Raw genomic sequence first — 16,380 nt, 5'->3', positions numbered from 1 at the left:
GGTATCCGCGGATCGATTTTGGTACCCAAAAACCGTGTTTTCCTGGGTTTCTCAGGAACCACACGTCCACCAAATGGTGGCCCCATAAGCTACTTAAGGAGCACAAGAGACCATATTTAATGCAAAAAGAACCAACCGATATGCTCCATTTACCTAAGCTGGATGATTTTGTAATATTCCAGCTTTCCGCCGGCCACTGTGGTAGAATCCTGCCTCGGGCATGGATGTGTGTGCTGTCCTTAGGTTAGATAGGTTTAAGTAGTTCTAAGTATAGGGGACTGATGACCTCAGATGGTAAGTCCCATAGTGCTTAGAGTCATTTGAGCCATTCCAGCTTTCCCCTTTATTGTAAGATAGTTATACTAAGATGATCCTTCTGTTGGTATACAAGTGGTCGCTAACGCAAGAGCTATCCAAAACATTTAACCCTGCCTTTCTATCACCAATAGAACCAGAGGTGTTAGCCCCGAAAAAATCCCGTTTTCATTCGTGGTGCTTTGGAATACACAGTGATGGGAAAGAAATCCCAACACCAAGAATGAGTTGTGCGACATAAACAAAAATTGGTAGCATGTTTCTACATCTGATAGATGACGTCTGTTCCAATTTCGTGCCAGTCATATAAGTTTGGTGCTAGTAGCAGCACTATGAGGATGCAAAGCATGTTTACTTTAAACACACGCTGGAACGATCGTGAGCCTTAGTTACCTTGGAGATGGGACGTAGTGAGTTGATGTCAGTAAAGAATGCCTTTGGGCGGACAAATACGCCATAATCAACCCCTCACTGAATTTGAACGAGGGCGTGTTATACGACTACGAGAAGCCGGATGTTCCTTCGGGAAGACTTGGTAGGACTGTAGCCACTATACATTATTGCTGGCAGAGGTGATCACGTGCAAGTTCAGTCGCAAGATGACCGGATTCCGGACGGCCGGCCACGTGGCAGTACCGAGAGGGAACACCATCGTGTTCGGCGTATGTCTCTGGCGCATCGTACTGCATCTGCAGCAGCAATTTGAGGAGTAGTTGGCATCGTATTGACACAACGAACCGTTAAAAATTGGTTACTTCAATGATAGCTCCTAGCCAGATGCCCTGTAGCGTGCATTCCACCGACCACAGACCACCGCCATTTGCGATTTCAGTGGTGTCAAGCGAGAGCTCATTACACGGCAGGTCTGTTGTGTTTTCTGCTGAAAGCTGGCTCTGCTTCGGTGCCAGTGATGGCTGTATGTTGGATAGGAGGAGGCCAGTTGAGGACCTGCAACCAACCAGTCTGCGTGATGTACACGCTGGGTCTACACCTGGAGTTACAGTTTGGGGTGCAATTTCGTATGACAGCAGGAGCACTCTCGTGGTTATGCCACGCACCCTGTCTGCAAATTTGTACGTCAGTCTGGTGATTCGACCTTTTGTGCTGTCATTCATGAACAGCATTCCAGGAGGTGTTTTCCAACAGGATAACGCTCTCCCATATATCGCTGTTGTAACCCATCATGGACTACAGAGTGTTGACATGTTGCCTTGGGCTGCTTGATGGCCAGATCTGCCACCAGTGTTGCACATATGGGACATCATCGAACGACATCTCCGAAGATGCTGTGATATGCAAATGATTACCTCTTCAGAGCATTCACACGACGTTGACGCCACCTACAACGTGCTGACATGAGGAAAGTTTCCAACCAAGGTTCCAAAGGCTCTAAGCACTATAGGACTTAACATCTGAGGTCATCAGTCCGCTAGACATAGAACTACTTGAACCTAACTAACCTAAGGACATCACACACATCCATGCCCGAGGCAGGATTCGAACCTGCGACCGTAGCAGCAGCGCGGTTCCGGACTGAATCGCCTAGAACCGATTTCTCATACACAAACAGCAGTTGACCGGCGTTGCCTGGTGAAACGTTGTTGTGATGCCTCGTGTAAGGAGGACAAATGCGTACCATCACGTTTCCGACTTCGGATTGTAGCCTATCGCGATTGCGGTTTATCGTATCGCGACATTGCTGATCGCGTTGGTCGAGATCCAATGACTGTTAGCAGAATATGGAATCGGTGGCTTAGGAGGGTAATACGGAACGCCGTCCTGGATCCCAACGGCCTCGTATCACTAGCAGTCGAGATGACATGCATCTTATCCGCCTGGCCGTAACGGATCGTGCAGCCACGTCTCGATCCCTGAGTCAACAGATGGGGACGTTTGCAAGACAGCAACAATCTGCACGAACAGTTCGACGACGTTTGCAACAGCATGGACTATCAGCTCGGAGACCATGGCTGCGGTTACCCTTGACGCTGCATCACAGACAGGAGCGCGTGGGATGTTGTACTCAACGACGACCTGGGTTCACGAATGGCAAAACGTCATTTTTTCGGATACATCCAGGTACTGTTTAGAGCATCACGATGGTCGCATCCGTGTTTGGCGACATCGCGGTGAACTTACTTTGGAAGTGTGTATTCGTCACCGCCATACTTGCGTATCACGCAGCGTGATGGTATGGGGTGCCATTGGTTACACGTCTCGGTCACCTCTTGTTCGCCGTGACGGCACATTGAACAGTGGACGTCACATTTCAGATGTGTTACGACCCGTGGCTCTACCCTTCATTCGATCCCTGGGAAACCCTACATTTCAGCAGGATAATGCACAACCGCATGTTGCAGGTCCTGTACGGGCCTTTCTGGATACAGAAAATGTTCGACTGCTGCCCTGGCCAGCACATTCTCCAGATCCCTCACCAATGGAAAACGTCTGGTGAATGGTGGCCGAGCAACTGGTTCGTCACAATACGCCAGTCACCGCTCTTGATGAACTGTGGTATCGTGTTGAAGCTGCATGGGCAGCTGTACCTGTACACGCCATTGAAGCTCTGTTTGACTCAATGCCCAGGCGTATCAAGGCCGTTATTACGGCCAGAGGTGGTTGTTCTGGGTACTGATTTCTCAGGATCTATGCACCCAAATTGCGTGAAAATGTAATCACTTGTCAGTTCTAGTATAATATATTTGTCCAATGAATACCCGTTTATCATCTGCATTTCTTCTTGGTGTAGCAATTTTAATGGCCAGTAGTGTATTTATACATCCACATCTACATACATACTCCGCAATACACCATAGGGTGCGTGGCGGAGGGTACCTCGTACCACAACTACCATCCTCTCTCCCTGTTCCACTCCGAAACAGAACGAGGGAAAAATGACTGCATATATGCCTCTGTACGAGCCCTAATCTCTCTTATCTTATCTTTGTAGTCTTTCCGCGAAATGTAAGTTGGCGGCAGTAAAATTGTACTGCAGTCAGCCTCAAATGCTGGTTCTCTAAATTTCCTCAGTAGCGATTCACGAAAAGAACGCCTCCTTTCCTCTAGAGACTCCCACCCGAGTTCATGAAGTATTTCCGTAACACTCCCGTGATGATCAAACCTACCAATAACAAATCTAGCAGCCCGCCTCTGAATTGCTTCTATGTCCTTCCTGAATCCGACCTGATAGGGATCCCAAACGCTCGAGCAGTACTCAAGAATAGGTCGTATTAGTGTTTTATAAGTGGTCTACTTTACAGATGAACCACATCTTCCCAAAATTCTACCAATGAACCGAAGACGACTATCCGCCTTCCCCACAACTGCCATTACATGCTTGTCCCACTTCATATCGCCTGCAATGTTACGTCCAAATATTTAATCGACGTGACTGTGTCAAGCACTACACTACTAATGGAGTATTCAAGCATTACAGGATTCTTTTTCCTATTCAACTGCATTAATTTACATTTATCTTTATTTAGAGTTAGCTGCCATTCTTTACACCAATCACAAATCCTGTCCAAGTCATCTTGTATCCTCCTACAGTCACTCAACGTCGTCACCTTCCCGTACACCACAGCATCATCAGCAAACAGCCGCACATTGCTATCCACCCTATCCAAAACATTTATGTAGATAGAAAACAGCAGACCTATCACACTTCCCTGGGGCACTCCAGATGATACCCTCACCTCCGATGAACACTCACCATCGAGGACAACGTACTGGGTTCTATTACTTAAGAAGTCTTCGAACCACTCACATACTTGGGAACCAATCCCATATGCTCGTATCTTAGGAGTTACTTTGTGGTGCTTCGATTATTGTTCAGTCAGTAGCGCATGCTGTCGCATGTGTAGCGATTTATATTTGGCTTGCCTTTTCGATCGTGCTTCATTTGTAGTGCTACACCCCAAATAAATAGTGCTTGTGATTGTGATGTGCTCGAGCGTGGGCCAGCGTGTTGAGGGCGGGCTGTGGTGTGTTGCAGGTGAAGATATGGTTCCAGAACCGGCGCAGCAAGTACAAGAAGATGATGAAGGCGGCGCAGCAGGCGGTGACGCAGCCGGCGGGCGGCGGCGGCCAGTCGCAGCACCTGCTGGGCGCCGCGCCGCAGCCGCAGCAGCCGCCGCACGCTCCCCCGGCGCCGAGCCCGCAGCCGCCCGCAGGCTCGCTCATAGGTACGCTCTCCCACCTCCTACATGCATATGGACAACCGTCGTCTGTTTAGTGCAATGACGACCGTGAAAACTGTGCCAGACCGGGAGTCGAATCCGGATTTCCCGCTCATCGAGAGAGGTTGCGAGGTGCCGGGGCTAGCAGTGTATTTAACACTAAATTCTTCTAGAATCTTCATATGTAAATGATGCTCTAAGACCCCCCCCCCCCCCTATTCTAACTCCGACTTTTGCTGTTGCACATCGATTAAGAAGAAACGCGAACTGACTGTAATCGACCCTGCAAGTGGAGTAGAAAAGAGTTTGGCACCTGCAATAATTTAATTTGGTAGACATTAATGAAATAAAGGAAAGTTTCAGTAACGTAGTGAGAAATGAAAGGGTTGCTCTACCGATTAACAGAATGAAACTTCTGTCCAAAATAACAATTTGATTTATTATGACTAAACTCAAAATCATGAAACATTTACAATACATCAAACTGGATCAAATTGGATACTCAAATAAATGCTGTGAAGGTGAAGTTGTCCATATACTCGATTTTGACATTTATGACGAAGTGGTATGTGGAGCCAATCCCTTGCAACTCAAATCTTAAGAGAAACACCCAGCCAACCCAACATTAATTGCTGCTACAGTAGTGAGAACTCAGGAAATGAACATCCAAGACAGAACCACGTAAGAAAAGACGGGAACAGGCGCGCTCTGCTGCGCTCTGATTATCACAGAGCAAATTCCCTAATCTGCCGGAGCTGCGGACATACATTACCAAGCTGTCTTCTTAACTGCAAGGACACGATCTGGCATACCAGAAGCGATGGCTGGTTGCTTCGACTTCCCGTCGTGGTGATGATAATGTCGCGAGTATAGCCCGAAACAAATTATCCTGGTCTGGTTGTTCCAGACTAAAGACTTCCTATTAATACAAATGCGCCTCTGAGGGCGACGAAGAAGGCTCGCCACACAATCACTGACGGTACAGTGATTGATTTTAACAGTCGAAGTCACACAATAACTCCGATACAGTCAACTTTAGACAAAACTGCTCAATACAGACAACATAGGCCGCTTGTACGCAGAACGCTCAATTGCCAACTGTACTCGGAAAGTTACGTTGAAGTCGAAACTTCAGCCACTTCGTCAAACAGTTACTATCAAATAAAAGTATATTAGACAGCCAACGGAAGGCAGGCTGTCCAGAGCAGCGAGAGCTCAGTCTTGTAACCTACTCCGACCGAAAGGCGAGAGCCGACCCTCTCTAGGGCACCCGTACAAACCGAACTCAGAACATTCCCGCCCCCACGACAGTGGCCGTGGTTAAACGTTCCAATCAGCAACTCGAAAACCGGCGGAAAATTCCACTCTATTGCCGAAGCACTACCATTCCACCAATTGAGATTCTTGGCGCCAATATCTGCGCCGATTTTGCTACGTCACGGAGCTATGCCACGAGCAAGCCAATCACAGTTACGATTTTGCAGAAAACGCGGGAATTTACCCACCAAGACTGCCTGGGAACACAAGTCATTCCCACGCCTCGCTGGTAGCCCGCCAGAAAATGTTTTCACTAAGTTTCTGCGAAGTAACGGAATCTCTAGCCCAGCTGCCCCTTCTGGCCCCTCTGGGCATGTCGCTCCCGCTCTTATGACAATGTCGGCGTCTGGAAAGCATCCACTCGACTCCCTCACACCCGTCGGCTTAACCCTTTCAAGCTCAGGAGAACTCGCCTGTCACCAGACCACCCGGGTGACGAGAGACGCTGCGTGGGAAGTCCGCGTGTGAAGGACTAGCAACTTTTCACCACATGCAATTAGAGAGGAAAATCGAATTACTCAGAGTAACGTAGAAATATGAGAGGGGGCTCATGCCACCTCTCAAGGTCGCCTTTACCACTAGGCTATCCGAGTATGATCCCTGGCCACACCAAAGCTTCCATATGTCGTCAGCCGTGTGTCTGCGCTCTGTACTCGTACGTCAGTTATCCATATTCCTGTACAGGGGAGATATTTTACTTGAAAATCCCTTGCCGGCGGATAAATACGATATTGCAGTGCCTGTGTTATTCCAAATTACGATTAAATGTTCCTTCGAATAACATAGGCACTGCAATATCGTACTGTACATCAATGGCCTGCTGTACCATATTCGCAACCACCTCACACTTTTCGTAGATGATGTACTTATCCAGAATGAACTGTTATCTGAAATAGAACGCTACCTACGTTTCTAGCATTTGTAGGCTTAGAGAAAGCTTTTGACAATGTTGACTGGAATACTCTCTTTCAAATTCGAAAGGTGGCAGGGGTAAAATACAGGGAGCGAAAGGCTATTTACAATTTGTACAGAAACCAGATGGCAGTTATAAGAGTCGAGGGACACGAAAGGGAAGCAGTGGTTGCGAAGGGAGTGAGACAGGGTTGTAGCCTCTCCCCGATGTTATTCAATCTGTATATTGAGCAAGCAGTGAAGGAAGCAAAAGAATATTTTGGAGTAGGTATTAAAATCCATGGAGAAGAAATAAAAACTTTGAGGTTCGCCGATGACATTGTAATTCCATCAGGGACAGCAAAGGACTTGGAAGAGCAGTTGAACGGAATGGATAGTGTCTTGAAAGGAGGATATAAGATGAACATCAACAAAAGCAAAACGAGGATCGTGGAATGTAGTCGAATTAAGTCGGGTGATGCTGAGGGAATTAGATTAGGAAACGAGACACTTAAAGTAGTAAAGGAGTTTTGGTATTTGGGGAGCAAAATAACTGTTGATGGACGAAGTAGAGAGGATATAAAATGTAGACTGGCAATGGCAAGGAAAGCGTTTCTGAAGAATGGAAATTTGTTAACATCGAGTATAGATTTAAGTGTCAGGAAGTCGTTTCTGAAAGTATTTGTATGGAGTGTAGCCATGTATGGAAGTGAAACATGGACGACAAATAGTTTGGACAAGAAGAGAATAGAAGCTTTTGAAATGTGGTGCTACAGAAGACTGCTGAAGATTAGATGGGTAGATCACATAACTAATGAGGAGGTATTGAACAGAATTGGGGAGAAGAGAAATTTGTGGCTCTACTTAGAAGAAGGGATCGCTTGGTAGGACATATTCTGAGACATCAAGGGATCACCAATTTAGTATTGCAGGGCAGCGTGGAGGGTAAAAATCGTAGAGAGAGACCAAGAAGGATGTGGGTTGCCGTAGTTACTGGGAGATGAAGAAGCTTGCACAGGAGAGAGTAGCATGGAGAGCTGCATCAAACCAGTCTCAGGACTGAAGACCACAACAACATTTCACGAAACGCCGAAATTGAGTACTCTATGACTAGACGAAGCGGAGGAATTTCGCTACATTAACCCTTCCATCGCGAAAATTCCATTGTGATAAATAATACACTTTCAATATCAAAAAAATTTTGAGCTGACCTATTTTGAAAATCAGTGAAGTGGGACACATGAGTCCCATGAACTTAACTGGGTCACTATTTTGATGTGAACCTAGGAATTTCAGGCTTCCATTGTTAATTTTAGAATGATTTCATCAGGATGAAATTATGTAAAACAGTATAACAAATCAGTAACAAAACACATTCATTTCCCTCACAAATTTTTCAACATAACATTTTAAGATGGCTTTGGCATACCACACACCAATATTTTCTAATTTCTATTATGTTTTCTGGGGCATATACGTCCCACTACATGATCACCAGACTTTGTTAAAATTTCTTCAATTAAATTCTAAACATCCCCGACGTGTCTCAAGAAATGAGGGCACGTGATAATGCTGAATATGACCGGTCCATCAGGGATGTTGAGACGCCTTTGCTTCTATTAAAAAGGAATAGACTATGTGCCGGCATCATCTACATTCCCTCATCGCACAAGCGAACAATGGCATCACATTACACACGTAGCCATACTCAACAGATATAATTCTCATACCCCGAGTGAAAAGAAATCATTTTACCCGGACGAATAAAACTGTTACCGCTTACGCGGTTCATGATCATTCAATCAACAGTGTCATGTGACTGTTCCCCTTGTTTTTAGTGGGCTATGAGTCATATATAACACGGTATTTAGTACTTTTTCAGAAGGCTATAAGGGAAACGACGTTCATTAGTGTGGCTTGCTAGCAACCTGTGACATAAATTAAGACAGACGAGATCGGGAGGCCGTCAGGCCTGTTTGAATGGTGCTTATCGGCTGATCATGTAGTTGGCATGTCCAGCCAGTCGGGTTGTTCCATGAGTGGAGAGAAGTGCCCTCTAGGCTAGATAAAGCAGTTATCATCAGGTCGTCCTGAACTCCAGATACATTGTCCCTCGAAAACGTTCCGAGATTGATTTTATTCCTGGAGTATAAGAGTCGTCGCGTCAGCACACTAACTACGGTGGCGACTTGAACTAACGAATGTAAACAACAGATGTGCATTCCACCAGTCAATTGGGAGCAGGCAGTATTAAGTAGTTGATGTTTGGCCATAGTGTGTCAATGTTGTTGTGTCACAAATTGCAGTGGAGAAACATCTCTAAATAAAGTTTTCAAGGCATTCTCTAGGATGTTTGGAAGAAGAAAAACGTGTGTGCATGGTTTGTCCCGCACACCTTTATCCACGAACAAAAATAACGACTCCTGGACGCCTGCTGTGACTCGATTGTAATGCAAAACGCGGACAGTTCTTTTCTGAAAAAAAATTATCATGGGTGACGAGACCTGGTGTTATCAGTACGAACATACCACAAAACTAAAAAGCGCAGAATGGATCTCTGATGGATTGCCAAGACTGCCAAAGGTGGAAATGTGAGACTCGAGTTGAACATCATCGCTAAGACGCAATGACAGTTTAACTTGGTTGTGTGAACGTCCTCTGCATTGAACTCAAATAGTTGGAATCTATATACAACACCTGAAGCATTAAAACCACCATCTTAGCTTTTATCTATTTATTATTAATCTAGTCTCCAAGCATTTTGGTCTGATGTGGAATGTGTCTCATGCGCACGCTATTGAGAGAGTGTACACAGGGTTTAGCTACGAGAGGAGGGGAGACTCTTATTAGTTTTTTAGTGAATGGCGGAAAGGTTTTGAGATATCACGACAATTGGTTCAAGGTAAACTCGCTTGTAGCCAGTGTTGTTGTTGTTGTTGTTGTTGTTGTTGTGGGCTTCAGTACTGAGACTGGTTTGATGCAGCTCTCCATACTACTCTATCCTGTGCAAGCTTCTTCATCTCCCAGTAACTACGGCAACCCACATCCTTCTGAATCTGCTTAGTGTATTCATCTCTTGGTCTCCCTCTACGATTTTTACCCTCCACGCTGCCCTCCAATGATAAATTTGTGATCCCTTGATGCCTCAGAACATGTCCTACCAATCGGTCCCTTCTTCTTGTCAGGTTGTGCCCCAAACTCCTCTCCTCCCCAATTCTATTCAATACCTCCTCATTAGTTATGTGATTTACCCATCTAATCTTCAGCATTCTTCTGTAGCACCACATTTCGAAAGCTTGTATTTTCTTCTTGTCCAAACTAGTTATCGTCCATATTTCACTTCCATACATGGCTACACTCCATACAAATACTTTCAGAAACGACTTCCTGACACTTAAATCAATACTCGATGTTAACAAATTTCTCTTCTTCAGAAACGCTTTCCTTGCCATTGGCAGTCTACATTTTATATCCTCTCTACTTCGACCATCATCAGTTATTTTGCTCCCCAAATACCAAAACTCCTTTACTACTTTAAGTGTCTCATTTCCTAATCTAATTCCCTCATCATCACCCGACTTAATTCGTCTACATTCCATGATCCTCGTTTTGCTTTTGTTGATGTTCATCTTATATCTTCCTTTCAAGACACTGTCCATTCTGTTCAACTGCTCTTCCAAGTCCTTTTGCTGTCTCTGATAGAATTACAATGTCATCGGCGAACATCAAAGTTTTTATTTCTTCTCCATGAATTTTAATACCTACCCCGAATTTTTTTGTTGCTTCTTTCACTGCTTGCTCAATATACAGATTGAATAACATCGGAGAGAGGCTACAACCCTGTCTCACTCCCTTCCCAACTACTGCTTCCCTTTCGTGTCCCTCGACTCTTATAACTGCCATCTGGTTTCTGTACAAATTGTAAATAGCCTTTCACTCCCTGTATTTAACCCCTGCCACCTTTCGAATCTGAAAGAGAGTATTCTAGTCAACATTATCAAAAGCTTTCTCTAATTCTACAAATGCTAGAAACGTAGGTTTTCCTTTCCTTGATCTATTTTCTAAGGTACGTAGTAGGGTCAGTATTCCCTCACGTGTTCCAACATTTGTTACTTCATTCTGTCCGATCAACACAATGACGCGATCCTCCTTTGTCTATGATGTCATTCTGCTATATTGGGATTCAGCTCTTTCGGTCTGTGGCAATTACTTCCGTCTTCCCCAGTATCTACTACATATCCTCCTTTTCTTCAAAGTAATACTGGAGCCAGTACGTGTAGCAGCTGAGGTGGACCCTCGCAGAGTAGGTGCAGACATGCTGAGGTGTGTCGGCTGTTGCAGGCGGCGGCGGCTCGTCGTCGGGCAGCCAGCACAGCCCGAGCGCGGGCGGCGGGCCCGGCGCGCCGGCCAGCTACCTGGGCCACGTGGCGCAGACGCCCACGCCGTCGTCGACGCCGGTGAGCGATATGAGCCCGCAGGGCGGGCCGCACGGGCTGTCGGGGTCGCCGCCGGTCGTGGCGTGGGACATGAAGCCCAGCGCCGCCCCCGCACCGCACCCCGCGCCCGCGCCCGCTCCCGCGCCGCACCCCGCGCACCACCCCGGCCACCACCACCCGCACTACATGGCGCAGTACTCCTGGTACCAGGCCGCCGAGCCCAGCCCGCAGGGGCTCCTCACGTGAGTACCGGCGCAGCCAAGCTCTGCCTCCTCACCTTCTCCTCAACCCATCCATCCGATGTGTCAACAATTCCGCATCCCGTGTCATATAGAGGGTTAAGCTCCACTACAAGATCGATCAGCCCAAAAGCGTTCATAGATTTTTCTCAGATAACTCCTCACTATTGTTATAAGGTGTATTCAAAAAGAAACGAGCCAGGGAGTGGAAAATTGTTGTGTACATAATTCCGCGTAGTCAGCGCGTACACATTTTCCCACTAGAGCGCGCCCCGCTAAGCACAACAGCGCAGGCGTCCGTCTCCGCACTACGAGATGGCGCTTCCTTACAGACGGACCAAGTTCTGCTTCCGCCGATCCACGTATTAATATGTAACGCAGCCAATGAGATTGCTGCTAACGTAGAACCTTTTCTCCTCACGGATCACACTCGCGCAGTGATACCTGAACGCGCGAGGTATTGTAACGAGTGTACAGACCTCCGATTACTCAGTCTGCATTTGTCTGCACCAGTCTGTACCAGTCTGCATTAGTCTATAGTCAAGTTTCAGTCTGCGCCTAATAAGATTACCATATTCCTGTACATAGCCATGAAGATAAATGAATAGACACTTTGTCAAGTATCAGAGACATGTGAGAATACGGTTAACGTACCAAGACCAAAGGAACTTCAGATTGTCAGCTGTAAACAGCATCCAGAATCAAGTGACGTAATGTCTATGCTTTTTATTATTTTAATAAATGTGTGTGAAAATTAATCAAGTTCCGCTTAAAGTTTGTCACCGTCAATCTGCCACTTTAAGCGTGCAAGTGGCATTTCTATCGTCTGACCTAACGGCAGAAGATAAACACGCCACGATAAGACCACGAGACATATTGCTGACACTCGCCTACTTCTTTAGAGCGACAAGTCAAATAATCTGATGGTGTGTGTACCGAAGGTCTTACAGTAAGCACCACCACAAAAATGAAAACTGCTGAAGGGATCGTAATCCCAATGTTTACGATGGAAGGTGTGGCGAGAGCGCTTAGGCCGGAAGTTCGCCGCTAGAGGGACGTGGGCGCCAACCCACGTGACGATAGAACGATCATGTCCACTCCTCGACCGTCCACTGCATTCCATCGAGCTGAAAACGGTGATACTGCCTCTTCAAAAGAAGAGCAAAAAGGTGTTGTGCCTGTCTTTCCAGCGGAAGGAGTGCGAGGAACGGAAATGTAACGAATGGCACAAGTGTACGGAAAGTATTGCTTATCCGTAGCAGTTCTGACGCTAAATCCGACCTCTGTGACAGTGGCTGTCACGGTAATTCGCCGGTCTTCAATAACTAAGGCATCCACCTGCCGGACAATGGTATCGGTAATGCGGTGTGGCGATCTGCCAGCATCCGTCCTTCCTTGAATCGCTTGTACCACGCCTTGACCCTCGCAACGGATTCAAATGGTTCAAATGGCTCTGAGCACTATGGGACTTAACGTCTGAGGTCATCAGTCCCCTAGAACTTAGAACTACTTAAACCTAACTAACCTAAGGACATCACACACATCCATGCCCGAGGCAGGATTTGAACCTGCGACCGTAGCGGTCACGCGGTTCCAGACTGTAGCGCCTAGAACCGCTCGGCCACCCCGGAGCAGTAAAGATAGCGTTCGCTCCCCAAAAAAATTGATAGTTAGCGATGCAGTTTCAATCTTGTTTACGTTCCTCGCACACACACGATTAACAGATGTCATAGTCTAATGATACGGGATAGTAGGCGCAACCAAAATTATCCTGTTTACTTAATTACCGAGGGGAAGTCAGGTGATGTCACGGCGGCAGATTTTCAGATTATGAACCCCTTCAGTCGTAATGATGACATATTATTTTCGTCGGTCTGCGTTGTAAATTACATTGAGAATTCACAAAGCGAACATACTCATATCATGCGAGACGACGTGACTCAGGGACAAAATGGCATATCACGTACGTATTCTACGTATCTGAGACAGCTGCAAGTGCAAGCGCCTAGAACCGCTCGGCCACTCCGGCCGGCCCTCGCAACGGACACTACAGCCATTCTCTGATAAATTTCGTTCCCCGCACTCCTTTCGCTGTCAGAAAACTACATACCTTTGCTCTTCTTTTGAAGCCTCCATTTCTCTGTTTTCAGCACGACTCAGTACAATGGACAGTCGACGCGTTCATGTGCTCGCTCTACCTTCACGCGAGTGTGCGCCCATCTCCCTCTACTGGCAAGTTGAGGTCCTCAGCGCTCTTAAACGAAACACACCTTTTTCCGTAGGCAACTGCATTATCATCCGTTCAGTGGTTTTCGTTTCACAGCCTCCGTCTCTCTTCTTTCTGAATGCACCTTATAAATTTAGCCGGCACCTCAAGGGTTTGTTTCCATATAAAAAGGCTCAGAGGTCCACGCTACCCTGACCGGTCCCCGTTGTTACGGTATCAGTTGGATGCGGTGTGGAGGGTCATAGTGTAAGAACATTTCTCTCCCAGCCTTTGCCAGATCTCGTGGCCACTACTTTTCATTCTAGTAGCCCCCAATTGGCCACACTACGCGGAGTGCATCTCGTTCCAGTCCTCTCAATGAGGAAAAATTATTGTGTATTAGGAACTGTACGCTTGGCAGTCAGACGCGCTGGCTGCGCAGCAGCGGGTGCGTACGGGTCATCATTTCATGTATTTCGGGTAACTACGAATTCGTAAAGGAACAGCCTGATGGACTGTCTACATGTTCGGAAATTATCGGTTTTTGCTCCAGATGTGTTTCTTCTATTAGTATGATATTACAAGGTGTTCTTTAAAATAATTAAGTACCGTTCTCATAGTCCACAAACGCTAATGCAATCTTAAAACATGTTTATTAATACGTGAAAGCCTATACCTTAATCTACTTTTCAACACAATTTCCATCGATATTAAACCACTTGTCATAACGATAATCTGATTGGCCACTTTGACGATATCAACGTTGTCGTGGTACGGACTGGCCAAATGAACACTCCTTGATGCTTGAGGAAACTGATTATACAAGGACGAATTCGTGAAATCCTTTAACTCCTGCAACACCATTCTGCACAAAATCTTCACTGCTGTAAGATGGTCACCCACTTTCCTCCTCGTCATGAATATTAGCACGGCTATCTTTAAAAGCTATAACCCATTTTCCTATCATTTCATCTCGCACAGTCTTCCTCCATAAACTTTACCAAACTATCTGATTTTCGACAGATTTAGCGACTATTGCACTCAAGAAACGAATAACTGCGCCTATTTCTCACATGAAGAGAATTTTTAATTTTAGCATTTTAAATAAAAACAAAAAGTGTAAACACGGACGAATGCTTCTGTTTTGGCATTTGTGGGCAGCTAATAGATGCGGCTTCTTAGCCGCAGCGCTGACGTATATAAAAGTTCAGGATTTAGAACAGTTCGGCAGCTACCAGTAAGTAACATGCACGGTTTTCTCTAACAAAAAATGTACCCAATCTAACTTCATGTGAAAAATTTGCCGAAGTGAGATCGTGATGGTGTCCTGGCAGCTTCGTTGTCCCAAAATGTCTTTATTCCGACCCTTCCACTGGACGCTTGTAATTTCTGTCAGTCATCCCTATTATATTCTTATGATCGCTGTTTGACATGACTGATAGCATTTATATGTAACTACATGCGGGGAATTTCCAGCTGGCTGTCGCTTCCACGAGGTGCTTGAAAACCTCCCCAACCTCATACACCACACACCTCTGTACCAATGAGATCGGCGATGTGTTACAAAACGGAACATCACACAGATTATTCACTTACTTCCTTCCTATTAGCACAATTAGTCCTCATGTTATTCGAATTGAACCCCGGGGAGGCGGTTATGCTGTCAATTAAAATGCCCATGAGTTGTTACAGCCGTTCCTTAATAATAGTATGAAGCTGACATACAAGAAATTTCACACGTTTGTACGCGGAGGGACTCAGACCTCTGATGGCTTTATTACCGCAGTCTTGCCTTGGTATGAAGGAGCCAGCCAGAGCAGTTTTCAACCTCTAACATGTATGTAGGTAAATGCGGCAATTTTCAGAATGTGTAACATATAAAGTATGCCTCATTTCAACTCCCTTTCTTGCTGCTTTGAATTCTGTTTTGTACATAACGTGCATCCACTGTTTTTGAGATGTAACCTTTTTTCCATGTTTTCGCAAACCTGTCTCTTCCATTCCCCTTGCTCATCCGTAGTATTAACAGTCTAAAATAAAAATAATTATGTTTGAAGTGTTTGTTTTTTATGTTTAGTGTAATCCGGTTTTATGAATGTTTGGTGATGATATACTATTTATGTTACGGAAATTGAGGATCCTAGTCCGCAGCTCGTGGTCGTGCGGTAGCATCCTCGCTTCCCGCGCCCGGGTTCCCGGGTTCGATTCCCGGCGGGGTCAGGGATTTTCTCTGCCTCGTGATGACTGGGTGTTGTGTGATGTCCTTAGGTTAGTTAGGTTTAAGTAGTTCTAAGTTATAGGGGACTGATGACCATAGATGTTAAGTCTCATAGTGCTCAGAGCCATTTGAACCATTTGAGGATCCTATAAACACATTTGTAAAACTTCCCACGTTCCACACCTGAAGTTATAAGCATATAGCCTTGTTAAAGTAAAGAGTTATTTATTCGTACAACGTTTTCAACAGGGTGGACCTTTATTTGGTATATTTCTATTGGAGGTTGTATGTTCTTATCTTTCTGCGATTTAAAAAGAAACTATGATGAGCAGTCAAATAAAAATGAGACAGGTGAAAAAATAGTAAATAAAGCGTTTATTATTTCAAAAGTAATCACCATAGCTGTTAACACATTTATGCAGCAAGACGGTCAATGTTTTTGTGGAAATATGTTTGCTGTTGACTGTGGAACTATGTATTCAGGCGTGCACCTCTTCGTCCGGGCCAAATCGACGACCTCGAATGTCTTTCTTCAGGACGACAAATAAACGGAAATCGCATGGGAAGAGATCGGGACTGT

General features: G+C 45.7%; 1 protein-coding gene across 1 annotated transcript in view; it reads left to right on the top strand.

The window, feature by feature from the left end:
* The window catches only part of LOC126249440 (homeotic protein distal-less-like), a 317,281-nt gene extending 312,732 nt beyond the window's left edge, over positions 1 to 4,549 (top strand). Inside the window, exon 4 of the mRNA XM_049951094.1 lies at positions 4,310 to 4,549. Coding sequence (XP_049807051.1) covers positions 4,310 to 4,549 — 240 coding nt within the window. The remainder of the gene's footprint in view (positions 1 to 4,309) is intronic.
* The last annotated feature ends 11,831 nt before the right edge of the window (positions 4,550 to 16,380 follow it).

The sequence above is a fragment of the Schistocerca nitens genome, chromosome 3, assembly GCF_023898315.1.
Source record: "Schistocerca nitens isolate TAMUIC-IGC-003100 chromosome 3, iqSchNite1.1, whole genome shotgun sequence".
NCBI classification, from domain to species: Eukaryota; Metazoa; Arthropoda; class Insecta; order Orthoptera; family Acrididae; genus Schistocerca; species Schistocerca nitens.
Note: the sequence above shows the minus strand (reverse complement) of the source record. Positions and strands in the feature narration are given on the sequence as shown.